The sequence below is a fragment of the Odontesthes bonariensis genome, chromosome 14 (genome assembly GCF_027942865.1).
Source record: "Odontesthes bonariensis isolate fOdoBon6 chromosome 14, fOdoBon6.hap1, whole genome shotgun sequence".
Lineage (NCBI taxonomy): Eukaryota > Metazoa > Chordata > Actinopteri > Atheriniformes > Atherinopsidae > Odontesthes > Odontesthes bonariensis.
The window spans coordinates 11,719,283-11,738,579 of record NC_134519.1 but is presented as its reverse complement, the minus strand read 5'-3'; the positions used below and the strand labels follow the sequence as shown (position 1 = coordinate 11,738,579).

Sequence of the window (19,297 nt, the reverse complement as noted above, 5' to 3'; positions counted from 1 at the left end):
AGTAGCAGCAGCTCAAGTCAGAAGCAATTACAAACAATACACATACAACATTACAGTATATCATTTTTAAAGTAAAACAACAAACTATTGACAGTTCAGAAACAGGGAAACGTGGGCATGATAAAATTTCACATATTTCATTTGAGATTAACACAAGTGAGGTACCTGAAAATGTGTGAATTTGTCTTCATTTCCTCTTTATTTTACACAAAACAATCCGAAACCACAACAAAAACAGATGTGACAGTTATTCATTCACATGCTGGATGTTGCATCACATTTTATCAGGGAGCTGTCACCAAACATTTACATCACATACGTACATCACATAGCATCTATTTATGTGTATATATTCCACCTGCTTTGCCCTTTCACTTCTATATCTTTATGTTTTCCCTGTTTGTTCATCTTTTGTGTGTTCGTATGTCTGAGTTTGCACATGCTACATCTTTATTTTTTTCATATAATAGTATAAAACTAGTCAAACTGCAAAAAAAACATAGAAACACATGTAAACATTGGATGCTACGAAGAGTAAATAAATTTAAGACTGATATGCATTATTACACAGTAAATCAGTGGCCATTAAAGCCTACAAATTAAATATTAAATATAATATTATATAATATTAAAGCCTACGTTTAGTGCAGATACCTCGAATTGTACAGGCATTCACGAAGTTCATTCTCTCGTCATCGTCATCACAATGAGTCTATGAACACCAGGGGACACAGGAGACAACTGATTATCATGGTGGCTTCTCTTGCAGCCACAGCACCACCTGCTGCACCACAGAAGAAGAGAGTCTTCCTTCTCAGATTGCTGATGTAAGCTCTCTCACTGCAGAGTCTCTGAACCAATGAGTCAGCGTCGGTGCAGAGCTGCAGGTCAGTAATCTCTGATGACCATCAATGCAATAGTCCTCTCTTTCAAAAGGACCCGCGGCGAACGGACCAGGCAGTGTTACAGCATTTTTACACTTTGAGAATTTCTGCATTTTTCTCAATGAAGCATGGATCAGTTTCATGGCTTATTTGTCAAACTGGACCAGAACAAGGATGGGCTCGTATCGGTGGAAGAACTCCACGAGGAAATGAGGAAACATGGGATCCTCTCAGTGGATGGAAAGGTCCAGGTAGTAACTTATCTGGTTGTTAATGACCTCTACGTGTAACCTCTTTAGTCTGATTCAACTTGCTAATCAATAAGGTATGTTTTTTTCTTCAGAATATCATTGATTCATATGACAAAGACAAAGATGGCCTGCTGGATTATAAAGAGTTTCTCAGCTACATGACGGACAGAGAGAAGAAATGGAAAATTTACTTTCATGACCTTGACAAGAACAAGTGTGGTGAGTGATACTGCTTTTGTCAAGTCACACCATCTGAAAGTCACACCTGTTTTTTCTAAGAATTCTCTGTCTTTTTTCACAGGAAAAGCACAGCACGCGACTACTTTTTAATTGGCTCTTTTCTAACTTTTGCCCCTCGTTGTTTACGTCTTATAAAGAACACGATGAGCATAATTTGTACAAATGTGTATGTTTCCTACCTGGATTTATTCTTCATTTATCTAAACTGAAGGATTTATTTGGTAGTAAAATGTACTTTTCAAGGTCAGACACGAAAGGACCGGCACAGATTCATAAGAGCTATTTATGGTGCACAGCACTGCAGCTTTTCAATGACCCTTGCACTCACAGAAACAGAAACCTTAGGCACAGTTATTGTTTGATGTCTTGCAGGAAATATCAGAAGGAGCGGAACCCGTATGTGTTTTTAATTTTGTGTATTTCTTCTCTGATCAGGGATGATTGACCAGGAGGACATCATATGTTTGTTTAAGGAGTTAGGAGTGGTCATTTCAAAGCCGAATGCAAAAAAAATTATACAAATGTAAGATTTTATTGATCACTACCTCATGGATTCATAATGATTGGATGTCACTTTGTTTAGTTAAAAAAAAAAGTAATTGCAGTACAGTTCAAGCATAGAACTAATTCATATCATCTGTACAGCTTTATTTGTGTTTATTTTGGCATCATTGTTCATTTAAGACATTCAAGTGTCTACAGTCACATCTATTTTTGCTATAACAGGACTTAACAGTTATGAAGCTTAATTAACGTATTTATTTGACTTCATTCAACCGGCCTGGACAACATCATCTATAGTACAATGATGTGAAAAAGAAAGCAGAGTCTCTTTCAATTTCAAGGTTTAACATATTTATATAGGAAAAAAATCATGCGGCCCTTACAAAGTCTTAAAATTAGGTAAATACAAGCTCAGATACAACTAAATACATATTGGACCATTTCATTATTCATTTAAGACAAACTAAGCCAAAATGCATTCAGGTGTGTTAACACAATGATGAGGAGGAAAGACATCTTAGAGACGCAATTGTTGCTTGCTGCTCTGCCAAACTGTTTGGAGTCCATCATTCTACAAAATATTCACAAGTGGAAAACATTCAAAACAGCTGAAACATCTTCCGAGGAGTGGACGTCCCAGCAAGTTCACCCCAAGGTCAGACTGTGCAATGCTCAGAGAAACTGTTGAGAAACCCAAGAGCTACATCTCAGACTCTGCAGGCCTCAGTCAGCATGTTAAAGGTTAAAGTTCATGACAGCACAATTAGAAAAAGGCTGAACAGGTATGGCTTGTTTGGAAGGGCTGCAGGAGAAAGCCTCTTCTCTCTAAAAAGAACATGGCAGCACAGCTCAGGTTTTTAAAGTTACATCTGAACAAACCACAAGTCTTCTGGAACAAAGTCCTTTGGACAGACCAGACCAAAGTGGAGATGTTTGCTCATAATGCACAGCAGCACGTTTGGAGGAAACCAAACACAGCACATCAGCACAAACACCTCACACCAGCTGTCAAGCACGGTGGTGGAGGGCTGATGATCTGGGCTGGTTCTGCAGCCACAGGACCTGGGCCCCTTGCAGCCATTGAGTCCACCATGAACCCCCCTGGATACCAAAGTGCTCTAGAGTCAGATGTGAGGCTGAAACTGAGTCATTAACAGGACAAAGATCCCAAACACAGCAGTAAATCTACAACAGAATGTCTGAAAAAGAAAAGAATCAAGATGTTGTTTGGTCCAGATGAAGTCCAGACTTCAACCTGACTGAAATTATGCAGTGGGACTTTAAGAGAGCTGTTCATAAACAAATACACACAAACAAAGAGGAGTGGGCCAGAATCCCTCCACAATAATCTGAGAGACTGTTAACGTCATAGAGAACAGGACTACTCCAAGTTAATGCTGTTAAAGATGGTTCAACAAGCTGTTAAATCATGGGGTGGACTGGGATGGTTTTTCACACACTGCTCCTGCTTATTGGCTTTTATTTATTTATTTGGTTAATCACATAATGACACAGTGTAATATGCTATGTGTTATTGCACCTTCTTTTTCGCATGACAGCATCATTACAAAAGGCCTCCAAACTCTGCAACCCTTCATTAATGCTGGTAATAAGCCACTAAGCCTCCAGCAACAAAAGAGTAAATTATGGGGTTAAGCTTTTGGGCTACAAACCATCCACAATAATGCAATGTCTGGATTCTAACATATTGTTGCTGTTCTGTAAAGACATTACTGGACTTGGTGATAACAAATAACATACAGCAGGTCATAAAGACTCTTTATTTTCTGTTTGCTGTGTTCGCTGTCACCAGGATGGATAAGGACAGTTCCATGACGGTGGATTGGGGTGAATTCCTGCACCATATCATCCTAAACCCTGTGGACAACATCGGGGAGCTGGTGTCCTCGTGGAAACACAGTCTGGTGAGACTAACTAACAATCTTTAAATAATTTTAAAAAAACACCTCATGAGACTCCAAATTGAATACCCCTGTTGGTTCTCCAGATTTTTGATGTGGGGGAGAGCCGTGCGATGCCCATCGAGTTCCCGGAGGAGGCGTCTGGTTTTGGTGCTTGGAGAACGTTTGTTCTGGCCGCAGGACTGTCAGATGCTGTGTCCCGGACTGTGACTGCCCCCATAGACCGTCTGAAAACCCAGCTGCAGGTCAGGTGTCATTCTGTCATCGTTATGGAAATCCATGTAGGTTTGACTTCAAAGAACTGCACGTTAAAGGTGTGGAGAGCTTTAAATTCAATCTAAAGCCTTCATCTCAGTTACTATGAATCCAAAATAGGATTTGATATGGTTTGTTGAATGACTGATCAAGAGAGACTAAATTAATTGTCGAATACCTCACATTAAGGCCAGAATCTAGGCACAAAAGTCCACCTACATATTTCCATTATACGTGAACTGAAGACAATGAAATGCTGTGAACAGGGGATACACAGTAAGGGATTTATTTACCGAAATTCACTCGCATTTAAACACAATTCGAAACTGTAGAAGAACAATTAACTTTAAGGAACTATAGATTTAATTTTAAAGGGGTAAAGTTTATATTCTTTTTAAATGTTTTTTTTCAGATGATCTGTCAGACAAAGTAGGATGAAGTGCCAAAATTCAGGTTTTCGAGACTTATTCAAAGAAATGCAAAGTTTCAACTGCTTTGCACACCTTTCGCCAACCAAAAACATTTGGAGCAGCATGAAAGACCCAGCACTGTTGAGCAGCTAGAATCCTAGATGATATCCTTGACCACAGTTTTTTTTTTAGGATATTTGCTAGTTTCAAATGTAGATGCAAAATTCACAATGTGAGACACAAATTAACAAAAAAAAATGCAACTCCCAAACCTAAAAAACAACAAAAAGACAGAAAATAGTTTCATATGGATCCAAAACATCCAAAAAGAAACTCAATATTTGAACCAAAAGAGTGGAGACAAAAAATACCACAAAAGGTGTACAATTACAAAAGAGAATTAACTAAATTGGATCAAAAACAACTTTAAAGAGTTGAAAAATGACTTTAAAGGGTAATTTGTGTGCCTAAGGAGCCATTGTTTGATGCTTTGTTAGTAGACTCTGACAGTACTGGACGTTCGGCCTGTTGTGTAACTACAAGATGAAAATGGAATTGATAAGAAGCCTCCTTGGTGGTACTGTGGGATAGAGAATCACCTTAACATCTAAACCATATGAAATGAGTCACATCATTCATGAGTCTCATAAATATGGATCTATTTTTGCCTGAAGTGCTGTTTTTGCATGTTATGTTGAAGTACCTCTGAGAAAAGGAGCAAGTCAAATGAGGTTAAATCCCTACCGTGACATTTTATTGTATGTTTCCCCCCCCGTTTACAGGTTAGCGGATCCAAGGCCTTCTCCCAAGGCTTCCGGGAGATGAGGGCAGGCGGCCTGCGTTCGATGTGGCAAGGCAACGCTGTCAATGTGCTGAAAGGAACACCACAGTCGACACTGCAATGTCTTGTCTATGCACAGGTGAGGCCCTGGATCTCCGATTTGAATAATACATTAAAAGCTTCTCGTTTCGACTTGATGAGCACACTCAGAGCCTCTCTGTTCTATCCAGATGAAGGTTTACACACAAAACAGAACCCAGGAGCCTCTGACGGTGCAGCAGCGCTTCGGCTTGGGTTGCATCTCCGGAGCAGTCGCTCACGCTGTCTTCTACCCTTTAGAGGTATCAGAGATCAGAGGCAGGTCTGAGTACTTTAACATTTCTGTTCTGTCCTGTATGTTGTGACCTGAACATTGGGAGGATGTCGAGATGTTACAGACACATCTGGAAAGGTTGCTTAAGAGACTTTTCATCACTTTGAATCATAATATCCTACAATAAAACTTCACTTGTAACGCAGTTTACTCGTGAAAAGGAAGAAATATCTAACAAGTCATAGTGCTGTGATATAACGATATTATTAATGATAATTATATTATTAAAACAGTGGAATATCAACATTTTATCAATGATTTACTTATGGCAATATCATGATTTGATCTCAGTTGAAAAAATCTAAATATTATTGATTGTAAATTGTTTTTTTTGTCATATACTTACAGTATTTAAAGGGTAATTAAATACCCAAAAGAAAAAGAGACATAAGAAAAAAAAAACAGGAGTGAATTAGTTCATTACAATATGTTATCTTCAAAGTTTCTATTGATAACCAGATACCCTATATGAGTATGAACGTCTTTAAGGAATCTGTTGCGTGTATCCGTGGGGGCTTGTTTTAATGCTCTCATTCTGCTCCTCTCTGCTTCACAGGTGTTGAAGGTGAGGCTGAACCTGCAGCAGGCCGGCACGTATCGAGGTGTGGCGGCGTGCGCCCGATCCATTTACAGACATGAGTCTTTATCCTCCTTTTACAGAGGTTTCAAGCCCAGCATCCTCTGTATGATCCCCTACGCAGGTGTGGAGTGTGCAGTGCATCAGGTGAGGTGGAGCAACTCCAGAAAGATCAAGTACACTTTCATTTGAAGAGATACTAATGTGCTTCCTTTTGCAGTCAATCATGAACTGGGCTAAGAGCCATCCAGACTACAACAGTGACTCCAAACTGTTCTTCTTCAGTTTTGTGGCTTTCGCCTCTGGACAAATGAGCAGCTACCCGCTGGCAGTGATCCGAACTCAGCAGCAAGCGCAAGGTAGCAACCGTCAACATTCTGATACTGTTTCAGATACCGGACGCCATCCAAGATAGTGTTTTACTCATCAGAGTTTGACTTGTTTTTCCAGCTTTCAGCTCAGGTTCTGGCTCGGCCTCGGGTGTGTTACCAGGACTTATTCGGATATACGAAAGAAATGGGTTTAGAGGATATTATAACGGCATGGGAGCCAGCTTCATCAGAGCTATTCCATGTGCGCTGATAAACTACACTCTGACAAGGAAGTTTGAAGATGTGTTTTCTTCCACGGAGACTTGAGAAACGCAGAGAAAAATCCAACAACTGTGACTGTTTAAGTGTGACTGATTAAGTGTTAGAAAATCCCTGAAGTTTTCCCGTTTGTTTCAAGTTTTAATACCTCTGATCAAGAGAGTGAAACCAACACAAGTGAGCTTCTTAATACGGAAGACCTGATACATGGTGACTTGAAACATATAATGTGAATTAACTGTGCACTATAAACCTACTGTGTAAATAAGTAAATGTAAAGTATTATTGGGGTTTTAATAAAAATCAGCTGCATACCAAGAGTTTATTTCCATGCATCAATAACAGTGCTGGTGTGTTCCTTTGATAGAAATAGAATAGATAAATACTTTATTCATCCCCCAATGTGGGAAATTCAAATTAGTCAAGTAGCTCAAAACAATTATTAATATTCACAATGATTGTATATTAACAACAACAATAATAATACAAATTCTAATAAAAATACTACTACTAACTAATAATAATAATAATAATAATAATAAATGACTAAATAAATAAAATAAAAAAAAAAAAAAAAAATCAATCAATCAATTTGAGAAGAACTCAGCAGTCACTGTTAAAAAGCCTTATGGCTGTGGGAACAAAGGACCTTCTATGACTGCTGGCAGTTGTTTGATTTTGATTTTTTTTTGTTTAATTATCAATGTAAGAAATAATGACCATAATACATAATAACACAGCCACATCACAACATTTATTTCCAATCCAAATGTTTCACAAAAAACATAAAACAGTATAGTACAGCCCAAAGCAGGCTTAACTATAAACAGCGGCATTGACCATCACGTGTCTCATAAAGAAAACAGAAAATAGAACGTGAACGTGAAAAGAAAACATGCAATGAGGGTTGTTTATTTGGAAATGAGGCATTCTGAAACTACTCATTCAGTGTTTTGTTTAGGCAGCTACATTACCAGGGTTGGGGTGGATTATTTTGAAGTCTGTTACTGCACAACATGTCATATAAGATAACAGTTACAAATATGTAGCTGAAAATAAAAGTTTGCTTTTCCATAGCATTTTCACGATGACGTCAAAATGTAACCAAGTAAACCTTAACACTGTAATTATAAACAAATTATACATTTTTCCAAACACAATCTGTGCTGATTATAGCTATTTATTTTTGTAATCTGATTAACTCTCAGCTTGTTTATACATATTTTGTTAGAAACCCACCAGTGACTTCACACACAGAACATTTACTTTGCTGCTATAGCTAGTTTGTAAGTTGAGTTGTAGTTCAGACAATAGAAGAAATGCACTATAAGCGACCCATTTGAATTAATAAATGCATTTCATATTTGGCAGCTAAAAGTTCACATAGAAACAGAGGATTGAAAAGTAGTGATGTTATTTTTGGAAGAACATTGTGAGACTGATCCTGACTCAACAATGCTCTCAACCATTTGGATTTTTCCCCGTTTACTTATTTTACATGTATATGAATGATTGCATTTCCATGTTAGTACCCATTTTTAGCTATCCCCCAACAATGTGTAAAAACTGCAAGCATGAAAAACAACGCAAGATATAACACTTTTACCACCATTTAAAAAAAATAACAAAACAAAGTCTGTTACAACGTAACAACGTAATTTCGTTGTACTTCCAGCATGGCTTGTTGTTGTACAAAGACAATAAAAGCTTTCTATTCTATTCTAACAATGAAAATATCAGCATGATTAATTCATGAGTAGTAACAGTAATTGTTATAATGCCAACTATTATGTCACATATGTAATATATATTAACAACATTAGCAAAGACAATAGTAAGAGGACAACCATAATAGCAAGTCGGAAAAAGTGCAAAGTCCAAAGCGTGTGTATTTCAGAGCTGTTTTATGAACCGCGTGCAATGGTGTCTGTTATCGCGAGATTAAGCAAGTTACCGCGAGTGTTCCGTTCCAGCATCCGTGAATGAAACCCGCCATCTTGTAGAGAAGCAGAGGAGAAGAGCAGCAGATATGGCAGACTACAGCAGCGTGGCTCCCCCGTCCTCTAATGCTGGCGGTGGCATGAACGATGCTTTTAAAGATGCTCTACAGCGAGCACGACAGGTAAGAAGAACCCTCAGATTATTTAAAGTATTAACATTTCGAAGTCGGAAAGCACAGAGCCCGTAGTGTTTTTTTTCTTCGTTTCTTTTTTAACCGCTGAGATCACGACAGGCTAAGCTAAGCTAGTGTCTGATGAAGATGACCAACGTTACGTCTCACTGCAAAGGTGAAAAGAGATGCAGTTCCAGAAGCGATCGTGGTGAACAGTTCAGTCTTCAGCCTATATAAATATAAAAGTTAATGGAAGCACGCGTTTTAAATATAAATATTTCAATAATCGATAACTTAAGAGGGAAATTGAGGCGTTCCTTTGTTGGTCCGACTTCCGGACAAAAAAGTAGGCCACAGCCAACGTGCTTTCTAAAACGCTTAATATACGTCAAAATTCAAATAAACTTTAACTTCTGTGTTCCTAACATGCTTTTAATGCTTTTTTATAGATCGCAGCGAAGATTGGCGGGGACGGTGTTGCGGCACCCCCAACAAACGAATTTGGCTACGGAGGCCAGAAAAGGCCCCTGGAGGACGCTGGTGGGTATTTTCCCATGCCTAACCTGGATATCGGTCAGTGACTTAAATCGATTTCAATACAAGTCTTTATAGTGAACGCCTGCTTGCGTGTTTTAGCAGATACTAAAATTGCATTCATCTCTGTTATTATGTTCCTAACCCACCATTATTTCTACAATAGGACACCATCACTCTGCATTTTTCATCAATCCGCCACTGTACTATACTACTAATCTAACGAGCTGTGTGTTTTCATTTGAAACCCCCAATGATTTGTTGGCAATGGCATGTGTATTGGGTTGTTTTTTTTCTGTTTCATCAGCTGTTTGTGGAGTTAATTCCTAACATTGTAAATGTGTTCTTATTCCAGTAGCGTGCTTCTTAAAACATTTTGAAATGGTTGTCTTGGGTGAAACTGCATTTAAGGTGCAACAGCCTGACAGTCAGGGAATCTAGGCTTTCAGGAAGCGGTAAAAAGCCACCACTTTAAATGAAAGGGGTGTGCTGGGTTTTATATATTGTTTATTATATTGTTTTCATTACTTTTGGAGGCCTAAACTGCAGTCGGAGGGTGGATATCATGTTTATATCTGCATATAATGCTGCACTGCAAAGTAGGTGACACGATGTATACAGGATTTTTGAGACTAGGTTTAAAGTGTGTATGGTCTGTGATGAAAACTCATGCACCACGCTGACAAGCTGATGGATAACCCTAACCCTAAATAATCTGAGACCTGAACACATAGATGCAGTGCAATACTGCACTGCAAAGTAGGTGACACGACGTATACAGGATTTCTGTGTTGCGCGGCATCATTTTTAGCCAAATGTATATGATAAGCCGGCTGAGTATAAAGCAGTTTCCATAACTGTTTAAGTTTCAGGCCGTGTGAATAAAACATTCAGAAGTTATTTACATATACGGGTAATTTTCAGAATATAGTAGGAGGTAGTTATTCTGTTTTTTTTTATGTCATTGTATGACAGATCAACCAGAGTCGAAGAAAGTAGCTACAAATGATGGTAAGCCATTGTTGTTAATTTCAGATCTAAAGAAATTTGCCACAATTTGGCTAATTATTTGCACCGATTACACTACTTTGAATTTTCGCTGATGTGTTATGTTTTTTGCTTTTTTTTTCCAGCCTTCTCGGCGATGGGAGGAATGGGCGGCCCTTCAAGGTAGATGGTCGAGTTGAATTTGAATGTTTTACAAACAACACCTTGTTATTTTAGTCATGTTCAGGCTGATTTTATTCTTTTCGTTCCCAGGTCGGCATCTGAGGAATTCAAGGTTCCGGATGGAATGGTTGGATTCAGTAAGTTCTTACTCTTAGTTTAGCTGTAATTTCTATGTTGTTGGGTGTTTTTATATTTACTTTTTGACCCTCGGGTTCTAGTAATTGGAAGAGGAGGCGAGCAGATATCACGTATTCAGCAAGAGTCTGGATGTAAAATACAGATTGCCCCTGGTAAGTTTGGATTTGTTGTTTTGACTGTGGTGTAAAAACAGTTTTGAATTTTGCAGATTTGTGTCTAAAGCTCTTTCTCTCTGACATTCAGACAGCGGAGGAATGCCAGATAGGTCAGTGACATTAACAGGAGCACCAGAATCAATCCAGTAAGCACCAACTGCTGTTTCCTACATGCCAGAAAAAAAATAATCCTGTGCTCGTCACTGCGGTCATGTCGGTCACACCTTCTTGTCTTTTCTGCCGTCAGGGCTGCAAAGAGGCTACTGACAGAGATAGTTGAGAAGGGACGTCCGGCCCCTGCGTTCCACCACAACGACGGACCGGGAATGACCGTCCAGGAAATCATGGTCCCCGCTTCCAAAGCTGGACTTGTGATTGGAAAGGGTGGAGAAACCATCAAAAGTCTTCAGGTGAGTGTCTGGGAATAAAAAGCCAGACAGACCCGGTGTCCAGAGAACATCCGACTCACCGATGATGTTTTTTCTTTTATAGGAACGAGCTGGAGTGAAAATGGTCATGATCCAAGATGGGCCCCAGAACACCGGCGCAGACAAGCCACTCCGCATTTCAGGGGAACCTTTTAAAGTTCAAGTAAGTCATCAACACGGCTACTGCTTTGATGAAGGATATGATATCATAAGATGTCAAATTTTTTTTGTTTGACTATTTGTCTGGATGGAAACGGCACCAATAAATGAGTTCTTTTCTCTTCAGCAAGCCAAAGAGATGGTGATGGAGCTGATCAGAGACCAGGGCTTCAGAGAGCAGAGGGGAGAGTATGGCTCGAGGATTGGAGGAGGAGGAGGAGGAGGGGGTGGAGGCGGAGGAGGTGGAGACAGTTTAGACGTGAGTCTTTGTCATACCTCGTTTTGTTAATCTGCTCGGAGGTGAGAGTTTGAATCACTGTTTTAAGTGTGATTTATTTTTGTCAAATGTTTAGGTTCCCGTCCCACGCTTTGCAGTAGGAATTGTTATCGGGAGAAATGGAGAGATGATCAAGAAAATACAGAGCGACACAGGCGTCAGAATTCAGTTCAAACCAGGTGAGTGATTTAGACTTTGGTTTAACGTGTGTATGGTCTGTGACGAAAACTCATGCACCACGCTGACAAGCTGATGGATAACCCTAACCCTAATGATCTGAGACCTCAACACATAGATGCAGTGCAATGCTGATTTAAAAGGAACATTGCTTTCATTCTGAGTTCTGGTAAACGGAAGATTGATTTAACCTGATTGTGCCCCATCTCCTCTGTTCAGATGATGGCAGCACACCAGACAGGATAGCACAGATCATGGGCCCTCCCGATCAGGCTCAGCACGCAGCAGAGATCATTTCTGACCTGCTGAGGAGCGTCCAGGCTGGAGGGCCCCCAGGACATGGAGGTGGCAGGGGGCGTGGTCGTGGGCAGGGGAACTGGAACATGGGGCCCCCTGGTGGCCTGCAGGAGTTTACCTTCACAGTTCCAACCATGAAGACCGGACTGATCATTGGAAAAGGTATGTGGCTCCTCTACAGGAGGGACATTTTGGTTTTGTGTAGCTGAACAGAACATTTAAGGCTGCTGATGTTGGGATTTAAGGAAGTTTTTGTGTTTTCTTTTGTTTTATTCAGGTGGGGAGACAATCAAAGGAATCAGCCAGCAGTCTGGAGCCAGGATCGAGCTCCAGAGGAATCCTCCACCCAACGCTGATCCTAATATAAAGATGTTCACAGTCAGAGGCTCCCCTCAACAGATTGACTACGCCAGGCAGCTGGTGGAGGAGAAAATTGGGGTGAGTCGGTTAGAATAATCCCGACCGCTTGTATGAAGATGTCACTAAAACTCTTTGAGCTTCTTCACTTATTGCATTGTGCCTCTCTTCTTTGGTTTTCAGGGCCCAGTTACCCCGATGGGTGGCCCACACGGTCCCCCTGGTCCACACGGAGGTCCAGGTCCACATGGTCCTCCAGGGCCACCCGGACCCCCAGGGGCTCCCATGGGCCCATACAACCCTGGACCATACAACCAGGGGCCTCCAGGACCACAGTATGTACTTTTTAACCTCGCCTTTAAAGCTCTTTAAGAATATTTAGACTCAAAGCGTATGGAGAGTTGATCGTTTGTTTGGTTTCTGTCATCAGTGGTCCTCCTGCTCCTTATCAGCCTCAAGGATGGGGCAATGGCTATCCACACTGGCAGCAGGGACAACCTGACCCAAGTGAGTAGTTACTTAAAGCAGGAACGCATTAAAAGCTTTATGTCACGAGTTTCCTGTCGTTATTTGGAAGGTTTCGAGTCGGATCTGGATCTCGAGGATGGCAGACGAAACCCATAAAACGCATAATATGTATGTTGGTATGCATTTCTAGTAAAAGCTGGTTGTTTTCTCCAGATAAGGCAGCAGCTGATGCCAACGCAGCAGCGTGGGCAGCCTACTACGCTCAGTACGGCCAGCAGCCACAGGCCTCCATGACTCCAACCAGCGGGGCTCCAGGCACGAGTCAAGCCAATGGCCAAGGTAACCGCGGTGCTCTTTGTGTTGGTGGCAGCTGTCTGTTTGGATAAGCATAGAGCAGTGTAGCCAGCTAGCTGACTTTAGCAGTGTTCTGTGCTCACGTCTTCCTGCTGTTGCTAACTGAAGACAGGCTGGATTGGCTTCACTCTCCAACCATTTTGCTTTCTCTTTTGATATCTCTTTGATATTACCCCAGGGACAGGGTAGTTTTCCTCCACCATCCTTAGGCTGAGAGACCAACCCAGGCAGGTGGAGGACAAACCACTTGAGAATGATTCACTAATTACAAGTACCGTTTTTTTTAACAGGTGACCCACAGGCTGCAGGTCAGAGTGGACAGACAGATTACACCAAGGCCTGGGAGGAATATTACAAGAAAATGGGTATATGAACATAGTTTCAGTGTTCATCTATTAACACAAGCCAGTCTAAACAGCCACTGGGCGTGCAGTCAGCTTCTTTTTCAGGTCTGGATATTTGGCCTGCTGTTTTTTTTTTTCAGTGCACCTCCACTTGGTTTGACATCTGACGCCTGTGCTGTTTAGACTGCAACACGTTGACTGTCTGCAGGGCTGAGCTGTCGACACAGAACCACCATAATGAGCTTAGAGTACCTCATTGTGTAGATTATCTCAGGGTTTTTATCTGAAGTGATGGCATGTGTCATGAATGTTTGGGGCTTATGAATATAAGCAATGTAGGATGATTTGATTGTTCTTTCTTTCTTTCTTTCTTTTGTTCCTTTATAGTTGGACTCAAGCGCATTAACACATTTTTCTTCTCTCTGCAGGTCAACAGAATCAGCAACCGCAGGACTACACAAAAGCCTGGGAGGAGTATTACAAGAAACAAGGTTAGTACCTCATGTCGAGGATGAAGGAGTGAACTGAAGGAGCTTAGATAAATGGAGAAAACTGCTGTCCCAAGACCAGAAGCTGTGCAGTGAGGTTGCATTTCTGGCAGAGTTGATCAGGATCTGATCTAATAGCAGTCCGTTGAATGCTGTTTAAGGGTGGTTGGTTTCTCTATCAGCTCTCTGTCGTAGAGTTGCTGTTCACTCAACTGCCCGATAGAAAAGCAGAAGGTTTCTGACCTGCGACCCAGAGATGTGGGTTGTAGGTTCGTTCCCCTTCTCACATTGTCTCCTACCTCAAATTATTAAAGATTTTAGGCATTTTAAATTCAATTATTGTGTAGTTTTTCATGCTTGTAAACTTTTTTTTAAAGTTTTGTATAAGAATACTGTTTTGTTCTGTAGCCATGTAACTATTCGTATTAGAGTGGCTGCTTTCAGATGAGTCCTGTTAGACTGAGGTCAGGACATAACGGCACCTGATCCTCAGGCCATTTCAGCGGTTGTAAACAAAATCTGTGCTTCATGTATCTCTGTGGAGCAAAAAAAAAGTTTGAATGTGTCGATAGAGCAGGGTGTGGATGAACAGCGATCTGCGTGGCCACAAGCGGCAGCACACATTGAACATGAGCTCTTATTTCAGTCTGAAGCCTCGTTTCCACTGTTGGTACGGGTCGGGTCGCTTTGGGGTCAGCTTTGCGTTCCCACTGTACAAAGGGCTGCGTGCCGAAGCGTCACTACGTCGATCGAGCCGAAGGTTCTTCAGCTTTTGCTTCAGTTGAATCATGCACAGACATAGTTTTTACATTAATTTCCATAGTTTCTTTGTCTGAAAGATGTATGCGGTGGGTTTTGAGATTTACCGAGCTTATTATCAGTCCGTAAACTGCCTTCTCCGACATTTAGCAGCCGATAGCACAGGTAATGCTTAAAGTGATGCTCAAAGAGACCGCGTCGACTCGCGTGTGCGTCAGAAACACATACATGTTCGCTTGTGCTCCGTCATAATGCAACAGAAGCCAGCAGGCGGCTTGAGGTTCAGATTTTTATGTTGCTTTCAGGTCTGAAAATAATGGTGAACGCCAACTTTTGACCAAAGAGCCGAGACTGTTGTGCACCAGTAGTTGTTTCTATGGAGATGCGAAAATCATCATCGGGCGATTTCAAGATTTTACTACGAGCTCTATTTGTTTTTCACACGATTGTACAGATCTATATCTCAGTGGAAGTATGAGGGTATGGCCTCCTGAGATGAGCTACTTCTTAGTGGTGTTGTAGACCACCGAGTTTTTCTGTTCCACTGGTTTTATCAGACCGACTAAGTTCACAGACGTGCTTTAATCGTAAATCAGGAAGCTCCTTATGTTGGAACCCAACTTTGCGCCTATGAGAGAACGCCTTATATTTCGGCCGCACCAATAGGTCCTTTTTGTTTGACCCTTCAGGTCAAGCGGCCCCTCAGGCCGCGCCAGCCGCCGCCGCAGCTGCTGCCGCTGCCACTCAGCCCGGGGGCCAGCCAGACTACAGCGCCGCCTGGGCGGAGTACTACCGGCAGCAGGCTGCGTACTACGGCACAGCCAACCCTCAGGCCATGGGTGCAGCACCACAAGCCCCTCAGGTACACACTTGACTAGAATCTGCCCTCAATATTCATTTAGAGTCAGTGTTTTTGCTCCGTAACCCGCTTCATTCCTCAGGGTTTAACAGGGTTCCAGTGACCGCAGCAGCTTCTCAAACTTAACTTAACCACTTCCTCCACAGGCTTTTTTTAAATTCATTTTTTCCTTTTTTTAGCTTTTTATTTTGGGAAGCTGAGTCCACTGTTTCTGCTGTTAACATGCAATGTATCTTCTATGTATTTCTTCTGCACAGGGCCAGTAATGTGAAGTGGACATAAAGTAAATGCTACATTGTCGAAACAAAATCCTTTGTTAAATGTTTGGATGCAGACGCCTTGATGAAGATCTTAAATTTCCTTGGTTTGAAAGTGTTTCACATAGATGGCAGATAACCCGGAGAACACGTCCTCTTTGATTTATTTTTTTTGTTTTTGTTTTTTTCCCTTTCTTCTGTTGTTTATTTTTCTTTTTCTTGTAAATGCTTTGTTTTTAGTGAGGTAATTATACATATGGTCATTCCAGCCCTGTATCTACATTTAATGTGGTTAGAACTCATGTTTATTAAACTGTAGACATTACCATGTAAATCATCTCAGTTTTAAAAATGCTATTGCCTGTTGTGTTTTTGCAATAAAACAAACTGAAACCTCCTGTGTTGGTAAGTTGGGGTGGTTCAAACCGAACGGATGTAGATGAATTGCTGTATGTTTTTGTTTTACCTTGGATGAGGGGGCGGGGGGGAAGGGAAGGGAGGGCGCGGGGGAGGAGGAGTTTGAAATGCGAGCCATGTTGTGGGTTCAGTTGTCCAAAAAAGGTTGACTTTGGAAGTTGTGCTGTCCTGTCTCTCTCCAACTGTCTATAAAGCTCGTAGAAACACGTGCGTGCAATGATCCCGAGCGGTTCAGACCTGACAAACGTCCTTTATGATTCCTGTTTCCTGACGTTACTCATTGTAGCAGTAGACATGTTTGTCTTAAGAAAGTCGACAGGTATCTGTGTGCCGTATCTCATGCATTAATTGCGTTGCTGTGGCGCTCCTTTTTGCTTTTTGCCTGGTTTGCAGATATTGTTGAGCTTGTATTTTTGCCTTGATAGTCACTTCCTCCTCCACAGGCAAGTTTAGAAAAGCGGTAAGCAGGTATTCTGAACATGTTCCTCAGAAAATGTGGTTCCAAGAAAATGTTTCATATTTTTAGTGTTTTATATATATATATATATACATATATATTTTTTTGTGCTGTTCTTTTTCCAGGACAGTCAGGTAAATTTGCCACTGTATAAGAAACTGTATTGAAACATTTGCCTTGCCCATTTCCACGTTGTGTATAAAATTTGTTTTTAAAAAAAAAATGTTTTTTTAATATAAAAACATTGCAAAAGTCGTCTTTGCTGTGCCCATTCTGTTAGTGTTTATCCAATATAAGAACGTAGATGTCGTAGGGTCGGGGGTGGCTAAGCAGCCTCTTCATCCATCAGTTGAAACCTCCTGTAATGTAAGTACCAAACTGTGACTCTTTGAGAAATTCACGCCTTTTTTGATGCTTAAAACTGCAGAGGATGTAGTACTTTTTTGTGAAAAATTGCCATTTCCCCCCTCATTTTCCCTGTCTTATGGGTAAGTATGAAATGTTGAGAGGCATAGCACTAAAGTTAGACTGATGATTCTTGTACCACGTTTCTGAGACATATGTGTGACTTTACTGTATGACTAGATTGTGTAGGTAGCATTTCAGTGCCAGTTGGGTTTTTTTCTGAACTGAGGGTTTGAATGTGGGCGCCGTTTCACTGCTGGTAGGAACTGTTAACGATGTGGTTTCTGCGTTCTGAATATCTGCCCTTTGCTGAGTGCCACTGAGTTAATGTTTTCAAATGCCATTAATTGCTTAGAAAAATCTCCTGAACTGCACAAAATACCAGTGTAGCATGCTTAGGTTTCTGCTGATGATTTCTTTACATGTCCCATATAAGCATGTGGAATGCTAATAGTTGAAGTGCTTCTGATTAGCCCAGAACTCATTCTGATTTTTATTTTAAATGAATCTGATGGGGGGCACTGCTGTGAAAGGCTGTTACATTACAAGTCAGAACAATATTTGACTGCATTGTTCACTGATGGCAAACAGTGCAATATATATCTGATCTTTGCAGTGTCGTCCCAGACCTTGCACCTTAGGTTCTGCCGCATAACACAGGTAAGCGAAACCTAAGGAGAAAAAGTGTTTTTTGCCCAGTGACATGAGCCTTTATAAATGCAAAGAAATGCTTACCTGTGTTGTTAACATGCCTCAATGCATTTATGCCTAGCAGTAAAGAAATGTCCAGGATATTCACGTATGAACAGCCCTTTTTAGGATCTGTTTTTGTTAATTAATGAACTGCATGATGAGCTGAACCAGCCGTTACATTTAAGTTTTACTCTTGAAAAGTGCCTCTCCCTCCCAAAAAGTTGCATAAGTGGAAATGTTATTGTCGTATCTGCTCATTGTTTGATAAAAAGGCTTTATTTGTTCTGTTTGCATCCGGTAAGTTTGCCAGCGACATGTTTTTTAAGGATGCTTCAGGTTGACACTGGTGGAACAAATTGCATGCCGTGCAAACCTGTTGCCAGAAGTTAGCAATATGCTCAAATGCTAGCTAGGTGGCAAACGTTGAAATACATGATCTTAATTTTTTTTTATTTTGAATACTGTTTTCTGTCGTGGTGTGAATCTGCCCTCAAGTGCAGTGCAAATCTATTATTGAAACGCTGCTGCCTTCACTTCTCGCTCACAGTGTTGGAGGATGCCGCAGGCTTTAGGTCGTAGAATCAGGCCGTGTCGTAGTTTGTCCCCCCCCCTCCCCCAAAAGGAGGAATCCTTTGAGTCAATCCCACTGCTGAGCGTAGACCGTTCAAGAGCTCCAGTGATAAGGTAAAGCAGCAACGCAATGAAATTTAAATTTTGTGATTGCAAAGTGTTGGTCAGATACATGTTTTGCCAGCCTGGATTGACTGTTTTGTTTTTAACTTTACCCATGATGCCATAGTGTATTTAGAGCTGTCTGATGGTTGTTTGTGAATGCCTTCACCTAGAACTGTACTTTAAATGACTTCAGAAAGTTGGACGAGAGCAGGAACTCATGTACTTTAAAACAGCAAATTTGGGGGTTCAGCGTAGAGGGGGAAAAAAAAACAAAAAAAATTCATATTCTGTAGTTAAAAGGGTTTCATACTGATTGAGGGTGTCCATTCTGTATATGTGAGATGCTCTGTTTCAACACAGAGTTCAAAGGGGTGTAGAGGACAAAACAAGGAGCATGCCTTAGAGGTAAACAAGGTTTCATGTGCTGTGTATATTAAATCTATATCGGTTTGTTTGACTTAACTTCTGACTATTGAAATGTTGCCATGTTCATCAATAAAGTTGTTACAAACTGGAGCTGTTCCCGCCT

General features: G+C 41.0%; 2 protein-coding genes across 5 annotated transcripts; both read left to right on the top strand.

The window, feature by feature from the left end:
- The first annotated feature begins 867 nt into the window (after positions 1-867).
- On the top strand, positions 868-7,088 carry slc25a24l (solute carrier family 25 member 24, like). Its single transcript, XM_075482203.1, has 10 exons — positions 868-1,135; positions 1,228-1,354; positions 1,811-1,898; positions 3,693-3,804; positions 3,888-4,046; positions 5,249-5,386; positions 5,478-5,588; positions 6,177-6,344; positions 6,418-6,556; positions 6,648-7,088. The coding sequence occupies exons 1-10, from the start codon at positions 1,013-1,015 to the stop codon at positions 6,833-6,835; spliced, it is 1,353 nt and encodes a 450-aa protein (XP_075338318.1). The 5' UTR covers positions 868-1,012; the 3' UTR covers positions 6,836-7,088.
- Positions 7,089-8,773: 1,685 nt separating this feature from the next.
- fubp1 (far upstream element (FUSE) binding protein 1) lies at positions 8,774-19,284 on the top strand. Of its 4 annotated transcripts, none has more exons than XM_075482865.1 (20): positions 8,774-8,909; positions 9,350-9,440; positions 10,410-10,445; positions 10,568-10,604; positions 10,695-10,741; positions 10,823-10,894; positions 10,986-11,043; positions 11,145-11,307; positions 11,390-11,488; positions 11,612-11,743; positions 11,838-11,940; positions 12,158-12,397; positions 12,513-12,673; positions 12,776-12,927; positions 13,023-13,099; positions 13,274-13,399; positions 13,705-13,779; positions 14,187-14,249; positions 15,695-15,867; positions 16,122-19,284. In XM_075482865.1, the coding sequence occupies exons 1-20, from the start codon at positions 8,817-8,819 to the stop codon at positions 16,128-16,130; spliced, it is 2,007 nt and encodes a 668-aa protein (XP_075338980.1). In that variant the 5' UTR covers positions 8,774-8,816; the 3' UTR covers positions 16,131-19,284. The 4 variants fall into 4 exon arrangements, with proteins under 4 accessions (XP_075338980.1, XP_075338979.1, XP_075338982.1 ...); XM_075482864.1 differs by having other exon boundaries at positions 9,350-9,473; XM_075482867.1 differs by lacking the exon at positions 13,705-13,779.
- Positions 19,285-19,297: the final 13 nt, after the last annotated feature.

Excerpts from the sequence above, each read along its gene's own strand:
- slc25a24l (XM_075482203.1), top strand. The coding sequence starts at position 1,013 with ATGGATCAGTTTCATGGCTTATTTGTCAAACTGGACCAGAACAAGGAT. Across the intron at positions 4,047-5,248 it reads GTCTGAAAACCCAGCTGCAG|GTTAGCGGATCCAAGGCCTT; the intron begins GTCAGGTGTCAT and ends CCCCGTTTACAG. Across the intron at positions 6,345-6,417 it reads TGGAGTGTGCAGTGCATCAG|TCAATCATGAACTGGGCTAA; the intron begins GTGAGGTGGAGC and ends TTCCTTTTGCAG.
- fubp1 (XM_075482864.1), top strand. The coding sequence starts at position 8,817 with ATGGCAGACTACAGCAGCGTGGCTCCCCCGTCCTCTAATGCTGGCGGT. Across the intron at positions 10,742-10,822 it reads GGATGGAATGGTTGGATTCA|TAATTGGAAGAGGAGGCGAG; the intron begins GTAAGTTCTTAC and ends CTCGGGTTCTAG. Across the intron at positions 13,780-14,186 it reads GGAATATTACAAGAAAATGG|GTCAACAGAATCAGCAACCG; the intron begins GTATATGAACAT and ends TTCTCTCTGCAG.